General features: G+C 42.4%; 1 protein-coding gene across 1 annotated transcript in view; it reads left to right on the top strand.

Annotated features, from left to right (window-relative positions):
• The window catches only part of LOC131886628 (adhesive plaque matrix protein-like), a 2400-nt gene extending 1436 nt beyond the window's left edge, over positions 1–964 (top strand). The window contains exon 3 of the mRNA XM_059235017.1: positions 956–964. Within this exon, the coding sequence (XP_059091000.1) occupies positions 956–964 (9 nt within the window). The remainder of the gene's footprint in view (positions 1–955) is intronic.
• Positions 965–13221: the final 12257 nt, after the last annotated feature.

Raw genomic sequence — 13221 nt, 5'->3', positions numbered from 1 at the left:
CTACATTGTTAAGGGCTTCCCCATCAACCTCAAAAGGCCCAACAGAGTGTTTCTTTTTTCTCCTAGAGTTCGCATAAGAGAAAAAAGCCTTTGGATTCGACCTGACCTCCTGAACCACTTTACTCTCAGTTTGTAACAGGTCATATTCGATGGATGCCTTAATCTTACCCTGAACTACGTCCAACTTTTTTCGAAGACTACCCACAATTACTGGATTCGAAGTGCCCTTCAGCTTTTTGCTAGTTTGCAACTCTTTTTGAAAAAAGTCTTCCTGTATTTTCGAAATTTTGTCCGTGTCCCACCCTTGGAAACACATTCAGAGATAGCTAGACTGGAACAAACTTCCTCAAAAACTGAAACTAATCCAGCAATGTAATTATTTTTAATTATATTACGTATTATGTTTGTTTATCTGCTTGACTTTTTATTTGTTTGTTTCCTCGTTTGATGTTTGTTTGTTACCGAGCTAGATGATAGCTCTCTTAACATCTGATGGTGGGTGTCTCAATCCTAATTTTTCCCCTTTTTTACTTTTTTCCAAGATGTAAATTGGTTCAAAAAAATGCATGAACAAACATAGGAAATTTCTTACAAAAAAAACAAAGAAATCATTCTTCTTCAAAAAGTAAGATTATTCTAGCATTTTTGAATCACCACTAGCATTTTTAGCATTGATTTCGCACTAACTACCATCGTCGCCACTTTATCACGGCCATAATGAGAGACCCCCACGTGGTTTCGTGAGCACGTATTTTGAATTGCGACTGTGTAAAATATTCACTTTTTCAATAGTAGATGTCTTCACATTCTTCTAAATCGAGGCCAAAATTCAACTTAATACGACACGTGCGTCTTTTCACGAGGTCGCAACCGTTAGATCAAGCAAGATATACTCAAGACTATATTTGAGACCTTTGGTGGCCATCTTAAAATCTTCCAACATGGAATCTCACAGGTAGAATGACCAATAACAACGTTAGGAATTTAACCTCTTCCACAAACTTTGTCCTGCCAACATACGATTACTTCAAAAAGTGTGAGAACGCCAAATGTTTAATTTCATCTGATGAAAAATTCACGTCCGTTTCAATCCCCATCCAATCTCCTTGAATTGTAATTAAAAATTGCCAGTGCACGAGCCAATATCAGCATGGCTTTGCACAGTGAACAGTCACATGAAGCAATTCATTGTAAATTTGACCAACCCTGGGCACCATCCTTGGTGAAAGAAACTTTTGACCCTCAATACAAGAAGTCTCTTCTTCATCCTGTCCTTGATATTAGTGCGGGCAGCATGCTAAATAAATCTTTAGTATTGTTGCATGCGAAATTCCCATAGGTCTGTCGTGTTCTGGTCTCACCAAAGTCTCTAATGTAAGTGAGATGTAAGAAAAAATTAATAAAATTGATGCTTAATAATGAGGATAAAAGTGACATAAGAAATCCTCGAACTTGATACATGGTTGATGATAATGCTTAGATTATTCTAAATTAAGATATTCCAAATATTAGGTTTCTATTTTAGATAAACAATATCTCAAACGGCAAATTCATTGTTTTACTACCAATCCCAAAAGTGATTGGCATAAATCTAATTCCTTCTTAAATCTCTTTTAAAATCAGGATTTGATTAACCCACAGCACGATCAAGGAAGTTTGACAAGCATATTCCCAAGACAAAAGCAAGACCCCATTTCGATTGGGATTAAGAGGGCCCTAAGTTGTTGATCAAATGAAATGTGTGAAATCGTGTTTTGTGTTGATCTTATTCTAAGGGTAAGATATCAAGTATCAGGTTCAATTCCCAGCACAGGCATTGACCGTTCATTGGCCTTCCAAGCTTGAGATTGCATGTTTTGACATTTTGGGATTGCATGATATAGCTTTTGTGACCGCGTAAAAAGACGAATTAAGCTGAATTTTGGCCTCCATTTGGAAGAGTGCGAAGGCATCTGCTATTGAAAAGTGAATATTTTACAGTCGCAATTTAAATTAAGTGCTCAGTGAAACCAAGTGGGGGTCTCTCTCATTGATTATACTCTCGGAAATGACTGCAAGGTGCGTAGTTCAGGGTTGCCAGGTTACATAAAATATATTTTTCACATATTTTGAGGTTTTTGGGCCCAAAAATATATTGTTCTCCATTTACATTTTTTGATCTTTTTTCTTTTCTTCCTGTGATGATACGTAACAAAGAGAAAGATGACTTCTAAGAACAAGGACTTTATTAAGCTGTAGATCAGATAAGACTCACATCTAATCATTAAGTGAGCAAAAATGCCCTAAGCAATAGCACTAGACTCTCAAAAAGAATCAATTGTTTACTGTACTATAACATCGGAATCACTTAAGAAGTGTTCTAATGTCAAGCATTGTAATAAAGAGGATTTTATTTCTTGTCAATAAAATAGAGAAGCTCAATGGTCATCCAGTATATCCAATTGTTTCTCTAGAATTTGGCAACAGAAAAAGGCAATAAACAGGACTAACAATTGCCTTTTGGCCATGGCAGCAACGTTTTTGCAATTCATCGCCTTTTTTCGTTCATTCGCAACATTTTTATTTTCATTTTTTCTCAACTTTTTCCCACTTGCTACTTTTTGTATTGTTTCAACTTTTTCACATATTTTCCAACTTTTTCTCAATTTTTCCCAACTAACAAAAAAATTCGGCCAAAATGGCAACTGGTTTTCTTCAAGGTCTACAAATCAGAAGCCAGCATGGACATGGCAAGAATCTGCTCCCTAGGGATAGCAGGTTCAATTACCGGTGCTAGAAGATATTATAATGTAATATTCATTTTCATGTTTGTGTTGCTTGATATTGAATAACCCCTTTCCTCGAACGTCTTGTTGCCTATGTTTTGGAAAGCTTATTTGCAAATTTTTGTGTAAATTTGTTTGATTTTTATGCAAATTTACTGTCAATAAAGACCATATTTGTCCGCAAGTTTTGGCTGGCCCTTGTTTTTAAGCTAGGAAAAATAAACGCGGACAAAACGACAAACCAGAACGTGTTTGGCTAACATAACATCAACATATTTGGGTTATTTCAAGCAACATAAAAATGATATACTTGGGCCAAAAATCCAACATATTTTGTCGGAGCTGAATTATAAGCAATGTATCATAACTTTTTAGGCATATAAATAACTCAGCAATCAAGTTTACAGCAATATGATAGATATTTCTTGCACCATGAGATTCCAAGCAAATGTGACAAAAAACTGGAAAAGTACCATACCAAAAATGGTCATTTGTGTAGAACAGAGCACAAATATTTTTTAACCAACCTTGATCAAATTTCCCTCCGTCGTTTTTGTTCATTAGATCTAGACTAGCCCTCTAATTATATCCAAGCACTCTGCATTAGGTGACCAATACCTAGAGACGGCCAAAATATGCATAAAATGTCCGACTACTGCAATGTCAACTACAAGCTTTACACTCGCCACATCCTAACCAACGTCATTAAGGAGAAGAGGACCTTGAATGGGACAAAAATGTTGAACGACCTGAAGTCCCACGGCACAAGAATGTTCTTCTTCAAGGACAAGAAGAACTGGACTGTTGACAGGTCCTATAACGTACAAAATGACCACTGGAGGGCCACAGACAGGTCCAATGTCCCCCCTGTTTACACCACCAAGTTTCCAGCCTCTGTTATGACCCTGGGCGTCATGGGGAGCAACGGGTCCGTAATGCCGCCCTTCTTCTTCAACCCCCAGGAGAGGGTGGTGTACTATCGGAACTATTGAAATCAGAGGTTCGGAGTAATAGACCAGGTGGCTGCCGGTCTGATTTCACGATGTACGACCAACAACACACATCGGTGAACAAAACCATAAGAGGCACTCGCACCAACGCATTTTAAGACTACCAAGCCAACACGCCTTCAACTCGATTGGGGGTAATACATTAACCGATTAACATTCCCAACAAAACCCTTATTATGTAATATATATATTTAGGTTTGCCTTTACCAAGCATACTACTTTATTACAACTGGCGACGAGGATACAATCAACCCACAATGGCAAACCCACTTGCCCACATGGCAAACCCCTGGTCGAGTCTCCCGCCCTGGGACCCCACTTCAGTCTCGCGCGAGGAACTCTCATTCCATTGGGAGCAATGGTTGGACCAGTTCGAACTCGGATTTACTATGGTCCCAGAACCACCGTCACGAACGGATGATGGGTGGACTCCAGCCAAGCGCCTAGATCTCTACAAGAGGCAGCACCTGTGCATTCAAGGTGGTATGCACATAAGGAAGGAATTGAGAAGAATGGACGTTGCTGACCCAACGGGGGACGACACCACGTTCCCAAAATTGAGGTCACTCCTCAACCATAGATATCGTAATACCACGGATGAGTATGAAGAGTTTTGCAAGCTCATAGACCTACGACAAACCTTCTCTGAAACATTCCAAAACTTCACCGACAAGCTCCACGATCTCTTACCACGAGCGGGGTTCTCTAAAGAATTTGAGGGAACAAAGCAATTGTTCCGCATGCTGGCATTACGCGGGACAGCTTCACCCAAACTCAGAGAAGCAGCACGACTCCAAAAATGGAGCGCCTTTGAGCTTGTTGACAAGGCAACCGAATTCGAGTCTTCAACCAGACCCAGTCAACAAACTCAAAGGGCTCACTCCATCAAATATGACCAAGGGGCCGACGATACATCAAATGGGATGGACGAGAGCGCCATTCATCGTGTCATGGGCCGATATTCTAAACAAAGTCGGCAGATGGATCCGGCATTTGCTGATCGTACAACCGTATGCTCCAGATGCGGGAATGGGCATAGCAATCAACCGCAATCTTGCCCCGCAATGGGCTTGACATGTCAAAGGTGCACATTAAAGGGTCACTTTGCCACCCAATGTAAGACCTCACTTCCCTTACGCAATGCACAACGCGGAGGGAAATTTATACAAAAACGAGCCCAAACACCAAGTGACCAAACTCACCTCGCTCGGAACGTGGAACAACACCAAAGTGATGAGCAAACGCCTCAAGTGTGCGCACTGGCACCAGCATTCAACCCATACGTTTACCAAATCAGACCAAGACCCAAGCAGGTCTCTCTAGTGGAGGTCGAAGTGATCGTTGGGGGTAAAGCTATTACCGCGATTGCAGATACAGGGGCTCAGGTCAATGTGCTGCCCGTTTCACAACTGACACGAGAACTCCGGGCTAAAATCACCCCAGCTTCTACCACAATACAACCTTACTTGGCGCCATCAATGCCAGTCCTTGGAACCCTTACGACTGATACAACCGTTGAAAACCATACCCTCTTGATGAAATGGTTGGTAGTGGAAGATGTGCATGGGTTAAATACACCAACACCAGCATTATTATCATGCACAAGCTGCCTTGACTTCAACCTTATTACCATTAATTTTACACCCAAGACAAATAAAATTTCACAAATCTATAACCTTGATACCAATAAAACAGGGCCATGGGACCCCCGTTTGGGAAAAAAATACCAAGCCATATTCCAAGGCGTCGGTAACCTGAAGAGCCACTCTGTGACCCTTCACCTGAGGCCCGGGGCAGTCCCGACAATCAGTCCCACCAAATCCTTCCCGTATTGTCTCGAACCACGAATCATGTCAGCCCTTCAAGAAATGCTTCAAGAAGACGTGATTGAACCACATGACGGACCTGTGGAATGGATTTCTAATCTGGTCCCTGCACCAAAAGAGGATGGTGGCATAAGACTGACCGTCGATCTAAGGAGTGTGAATCGGGCTCTGATCAACACTCATGTGCCCATACCAACCGTCGAATCAATCAAGAACAAGATTTGTGGAGCACAAGTCTTCAGTAAATTGGACTTTAAGCAGTCTTTTCATCAGATTTCTCTTGACACGGCATCACGATCACTTACAACATTCAGGGCAGGCCCAAAACTGTATCGCTACCGCAGAATGACCATGGGACTGAAACCAGCCTCAGGCGAGTTCATTAGAGCTTGCAGCCAAACGTTTGGAGACATCGAGTTTGTTCATACAATTCATGATGATGTCATTATAGCGGCGCCGAGCCTGCAACAACATGACGTCGCACTTACAAAATTCCTAGACAGGGTACTTCACGTTGGCATGACCCTTAACCCAAGAAAATGCACCTTTCGGGTGGGGGAAGTCAAATTTTGGGGAATGATGGTTTCCAAGGGGGGAGTATCTCCAGATCCCGAAAAAATCAGTGCCCTTAAAAATGCCCCAGTTCCTAGAAACAAAGACGAGGTCCGATCATTCTTGGCAATGGCTCGAGCCAATGCAGAGTTCATCCCATTTATAGCCCGACAGACACCACTACTTCGGGATCTAGCAACACCAAGAACGCATTTCCAATGGACTCCATCACATCACCGAGAATTCGAGCAACTGCGCGAAGCCTTGGCCAAGGACGCACTGTTGGCCTTCTTTGAACCAAAATTACCGGTGGTAATTTTTGTGGATGCTCATATTGAAGGACTTGGGGCCATACTTATGCAGAACCACACAACCAACACAAGAGGGGATAAGTCCCACGAAAAGACTAACCATCTACACCCTATATCAATTGCTTCCAGATCGACATCAAAAATTGAAAAAAGATACCCCCAAATTGACCTGGAGGGTCTGGCCATAGATTTTGGACTACGCCGTTTTCGAGCATTCATTGTGGGGCACGATGACGTGACTGTTATAACAGACCATAAGCCTCTTGTCCCTATCTTCTCCGACACCAGATTAGGAAGCGCACGCACAGACAGAATAAAACTCCGACACCAAGATATCAACTACAAAATTACATACCAACCCGGGTTCAAGAATCCGGCGGACTTCTTTTCACGACACGCCCCTCCATTTGACTCCCTCCCTGCAGATTTACAGAATGAGGCCCATGAAACGGAAAAGCTGCTCTTCAATTTGCAAATACGGGACATTGGCGGAGCTCTTACCGCATCAGAGGTCTCAAAGCGTGGACAAAAAGACTCGGAATACCGGAGACTAACAAAAGCAGTCGCATCAGGAACAATACCAACAAGCAAGGACACACTAGCACCATACAAAAACATATGGGAAGAGCTCACTCTTTCACCTGGCGGCCTGGTATTGAGGGGCCTAAGAATAGTGCTTCCTCAAGCCCTTTACGCTCACGCCGTCGCCCTTGCCCATGGCACTGCCCATCTTGGTACCTCCGCAACAAAAAGGAGACTCCGATCATCTGTCTGGTTTCCTGGACTAGACAGGCAGGTTGAGAACCATGTGGCTTCGTGTGACCATTGTCAACGAAACAAAACTACAAAACAAAAAGGCTTAATCCAATCTCTGTCAGTCCCACCGCACCCATGGCATACATTGTCCATTGACCTATTTGGCCCCATTCCCGATGGACGACATGTCTTGGTTGTCAGGTGCGATCTCTCACGATTTGTGGAGGCAGTGGTGATCAGGTCAACAAACGCAGAAAACGTACTACCCGCAATGGGGAGAATATTTGCGACATACGGTCTCCCCCACACACTGCGATCAGACAATGGTCCCCCCTTTAACTCAGGGGCATTTGCAAACTTTTGTGAACAAAAAGGGATTCAGGTAATTAAAACGCCTTCATACCATCCTCAAGCAAACCCAGCCGAATGTGCTATGAAGGCAGTGGCACAAGCATTGAAAGAGGCAAAGTCTAGTGGAGTCCGTGTTGAGGACGCCTTGGCAAATGCCATGATGGATATTCGCACAACACCACACCCATCCACAGGGGTATCCCCAACTACGCTCATACTTCCACATTTCAGGGGCGCACTCCCCAACCCGCCACTCCCACAAATGCCGGGAATCGAAGAAATCCGCAGCAAGGACCAGGAAATAAAGTTCAAGCGCATGGACTCGGTCAACAACTCAAGATGGCGACGCCAAGCCCCGCTTATTCAGGGACAAAAGGTCCTGGTCCTGGGGTCAAATGTCACATCCAAATTGCACAGTCCCTATAAGGAGGAACTCTTCATCATCACGAGGACCAAGGGGTTCACATATGACCTTTTAGGGATGACTAGCCGCACAAACCTCCGACGCCACCATGATAGCGTAAAAATTTACATAGAGCGTGATGGTGTTCCATGGACAATGGAGGAGCCAGACCCCCTTGATCCAAACGGTACGGGTTTCATTCCAGTCCCTCTTCGCAAAGGACGAGAACGACCCCAGATGCTTGCGAGTTCGCAGGGGGAAATTACAAACGGAACCAGGGTGCACGAGACAAGAACACACAATAATGGGCAACGTTTGCCTGAGGCTTCGTTTGGGACGGAGGCGGACCCTGGCAAAGAACCCAATAATGGCCAGACAATCAGCTTAGAAACAGGTGGCACCCCTGCTGCAGGGTTGGTTCTGGACATGGTTGGGCCTCCTGGACAGGGTGAGCTTGAAAGCCTGGAACAGGATGACAGTGAGACGTCTGACCAACTCCAAGGCGGGATGGCCTGTGGTGTAAAGAGATCAAAAAAGGAAGACAAGCAAGGGCGCAATCCACGACTTGATCAGGTGTGGTTGCCCCACCAGCTTGGACCGGCGCTCGTCCAGATACAACAACAACAACAACAACGGCGATCCTCTTCAAGGACCAGGAAACCGCCAAAACGCTTCCAACCGTGAATGTGGGTTCTGGGCGTCACCATAATGTTATGTTAAAAGTAAGATACTCTTGTACTATCGGAACTATTGAAATCAGAGGTTCGGAGTAATAGACCAGGTGGCTGCCGGTCTGATTTCACGATGTACGACCAACAACACACATCGGTGAACAAAACCATAAGAGGCACTCGCACCAACGCATTTTAAGACTACCAAGCCAACACGCCTTCAACTCGATTGGGGGTAATACATTAACCGATTAACATTCCCAACAAAACCCTTATTATGTAATATATATATTTAGGTTTGCCTTTACCAAGCATACTACTTTATTACAGGTGGGTGTCGACAGGTACTGCGATGTCCTGGAGAGCGTGGTCATTCCGTGGATGAAGGCCTAGGCCGGGGGAGTTTATCTTCCAGCAGGACTCGGCCCCCGCGGCCCACAGACCTGGCCCCCCAACTCCCCCAACATGAACTCCCTGGACTTCTACTTCTAGGAGAAGTTGGAGAGACAAGTCTGCAAGACCAGCCACAACATCTTGAAGTCACTGAGGGCCTCCATCAGATGCCACTGGTCTGCCATTGATCCCGCGGAGGTCATAAACCCTTGCAAGTTCTTCGGCCCAGGATCGAGAGGATGATTGCAGCCAAGGGGGGTCATTTTGAATGAATGAACTCTCAAATATATAAGCTTCAAAGTAAAACCCCTCAAAGTGCTCTTCTTTGAGACATCTCTTTGACCTAGGCAATAAGTTGATAAATGAGAGTGCACGTGTTTAGGATTATTCTTTGTTTTGGTTATGGTCAAAAGCCACTCAAAAAACACAAGGTGTATGACAGAGATTTGGCACAAAATTAGACACTCTTATTGACACGTTTTATACATTAACATGACTAAGAGTCCCAATATATGACTATTACACTACGTTTAAATTTGCTTAAGCCAAAAACCCAAAATATGCATAAACATATGCATGAAAACAAAAATGGGTGATATATGCGAAAAAACTCGTCTTATGAGATAAAATTGATAACGCATATTTTGGCCGTCTCTACCCATAACATTCATTCATTTCACCAAACAACGGTTTTAGTGAAAATTAGTATTTTTTGTTGCTAGAATTGTTACAGAAGTTTAAGACAAAAATGTTATCGAAATAAAAGCGGAAACAACTACATTCTGAACCTTTTTTTCAGTTCATGAAACACGTCAAAGTAGTTTACTCCCATCATTGTCCTGAAGCATTAGACGGCAAAAACGTCTCTACGTTTAGGCAAAAACTTCTAGAAATATGAACTAAGAATGGTTTTTTTCTAATGCTTTTATATAAATTGTGACCCAGGTCACATAATGTCCGGGAAGGAAATTGTGTTCATGCTACGTAACGAGTAGTTCATATAGCAATCTACCGTACCTTTTTTCCCACTTCGTTTCGGCTGTCTGACGTTGCCAAGTCTAATTCGTTGGTCAATCAAATAAGATATAAAAATAAGAGTTAAGTAAAATGAATACATTTTTTCGTCTTGAAGTGCTGGGATTCCAATCCCAGTAGCGGTAAGGAAGTCCACAAAAAATATATAAGGGTCCTCTTGGAAGAGTGGGCCTTTTCAAATCTTTACTGTCTAAAGGTAACCTCAATTCAACCTCAACAAACACAAGGATGCCCCCAGCAGAGGTTGAGAGCATAAAGGGTGTCCTCTAGAGCCTGGTTTTATAAGAGAATGCTCTTTCTTGTTTCATGAAAATCATTGAAATGGGGCCTTCATCTGAAAAATTGAAGACATCAATATCTTCCATCCGGAATTACGGATAAGTTTTTATATTAAAAGAATGCATGTTTTGTTGGTTCTTTGAAGGAATTATCATTATGAATTTCTAGAAATATGGGCTGTGGAGTCCTACCAAATCGGCCTTCTCTTGATCATAGCACCTCTTAGCCATTGTTCGCATTAAAGCAATAAAATGAGAAACGTAGGTCTCTTCAATTAAAGGCAGGGCATTTTTACATTATTTTCTTGTAAAGTGGTTCATTTCAAAGTTGTATTGTCAAAAGCTTATGTAGCTCACCAAGAGCAGGCCGAAAATTTGAAGTTTATCTAGCGTTTACTACACAACTTTGGACCTATCTCCTGTGCTCCCTAAACATAGGTTTGGGCTCAAACTTGGACGAGTTCACCTATTTAACAAGATCCCGTGGTCGTGTGAAGTCCTTATTTTGAATAAAGGGAACGTTTTAGGAGTTAAGAAATTTCTGTTCCGCTCATAGTCCACATCTCTAAAAGTCCACGATTTCTCTTATAAGCCATCTGATAAACAAGCCTTGCTTCCGCACTTTCCAAGCCAGCCTCGCGCATCTCCTCTTTTATGTTTTCGAAGAAAGGAAAAAGAAAGAGAGTGCCCTAAGACTTACATATTAGTATTTTTGCCCATATTAAGGGACAGTCTCGTCAGCTGAGGCTTTTCTTCGCCATTCCTCTGGAACAATGCTGTCGACTCCCCTGAAAAAATAAATTCTTGTGATATTCTCGAACAGGAGTTCAATAATTGAATAATTATACAAAATTGGTTAACTCATGATTCATGATAAAAATAATCAACAAAGGCAATTTCGAAATTAATAAGGAAATCATTAAGTGATTATTATTTTTCATTATATGTGGCAAGTTTTTTTTTAGCTTTTCACTTTACAAAAAGATATTGAAAGGATTGCAATTGAAAGCTCTACCCTTGTACATTGGAAAGGGTTAATTAGCCCTAAGAGTAAGACCTTTCTATTATCTTTTCAGAATCATTCTTGAGGAAAAGTTTGATGATTGCGAAAATGTCGAAAACACATGTACCCCACTTTTTGCAAAAGCTCTTGCAAACTTGTTCAAGGGCATATCAAATGGGATCAAGGCTTGCTTGAAGGGTCTGCTGGGCCCAAACACTTCAACGCTCTGATTGATAAATGATCTGTCAATCATGCTGGTTAACCCAGCCGCTATACTAAAATACGTTTTAACTAAAAGTAAATACTAATATTACACACATACTTTTAAATTTAATGAACCCTCTCATTTTCAACCACACAAGACACACGTCTAGAACTTCTGCACACATTCAAAATGAGTTCCTGAGTCCTGGTGTTCCAGGCAGCCCTGATGGTGTTCTTCGATGAACTACAGTAATTGAACTTTAAAACATGCTGCAGGCCACCCTCGCTACCCCTAATTAGATTGAGATGTCCAATTAATTCAAGTCTGGCGAGCTTGGGCCAAAATCCAACGTTGCCAGATCTGAATGTAAAGTTATTCTCCAGCCAAGCCAGAGTCTTCTTCGGGATGTGAGGAGTTGCTTCATCTCGTTGTACTACGGCAACATGGACATCTGTTCCAAAGGTACTAGTCGCCCATGGCTTGACATCTTGTAAAATGGAGATACAGATGTCCTCGTTGATCATTTCTCCTTGAACAAAGAAGATCAGGGGTATGGTCTTGCCATCTGGCGCCATCAGGTCAAAGGTCATGATGTTGGCTGGATGTTTGGTCCTGAAATGAACCACATCAGGTATGGGTTCAGATAGCAAGTGTCCGTTATTTATTTATTTTGCTACATTCACTTTACTCACTTTCTTGTTGGAGAACAAAATCACCGTGTTTGGTTATGACTTGTATTTGAAGAAGTTTATCTTGTCCCATCTCGCAAGTCGTTTCAATCTGGAGAACTGATTGATTAGCTGGCGAACTAGGGAGACTCTCAGTTTCACAATGAGATCCCCAACAACACTCCTCATTGTCTTTTGCTGACATTGTATTTCTTGGCCAACTTCTGAACTGATCCCCGTGGATTTTCTCTGGATCTGGCTTTTGACTGCTCTCTCCAAGACCTTTAGCCTAATGATGCAAGGTCGGCTCACTGCATGATGTTGCTTGACCTTTGTCAGTCTCATCTAGACGTTTTATGACATTCTAGACCATAGCCTTTAACACCTGCAAGAAGTTCATAATGTCAATTTGACGTTGGCTGGCACAGCGGGGATCCGTATGCTGTTGCCTTTTTGAGCCCATGTCTGATATTTGAGTGGATTCTTCAATGGTTCCTCTTGAAATTTGTTCACAAGACTCTAATTCATTGATAAAAAGAGTTTAAGTTGCCTTAGCAGTCATAAATAATCAAGACAAATTTATTCATCTAGAAGGTTTTAGTGTTTGTACCCACCCTGTATGAGCAAGTGATAGAGCTTTGAAAGCCGTCTGATGGTCTTTATGTCATTTCATTCCATTTAATTTGAACATTGCACAGATGCTTCATAAAAAGAAAAGGGTCCAGTATTGTATAAATGACACTAACCCATTTGCTCAAAAACAACAGATGTTTGGAGCAATTAGATTGCTTACTCCATTTTCTTTAAATTGGTCTTTGGGGGAATCAGAGGAAGTCAGGACCCGAGGGGAGTTCACAGAGGATATTTGTCCAAAGAGCCCCAAGGTGTACATTGCCTCGTCAATCTTGTTGGTTGAAGGTTGTGAAAGGGGCCAACATCACAACGCACCAGGTCATTTTGGTCATGCAAGAAATTCTTTGCCATAGCATTAGCA

Source organism: Tigriopus californicus, chromosome 9 (genome assembly GCF_007210705.1).
Source record: "Tigriopus californicus strain San Diego chromosome 9, Tcal_SD_v2.1, whole genome shotgun sequence".
Classification (NCBI taxonomy): Eukaryota; Metazoa; Arthropoda; class Copepoda; order Harpacticoida; family Harpacticidae; genus Tigriopus; species Tigriopus californicus.
Note: the sequence above shows the minus strand (reverse complement) of the source record. Positions and strands in the feature narration are given on the sequence as shown.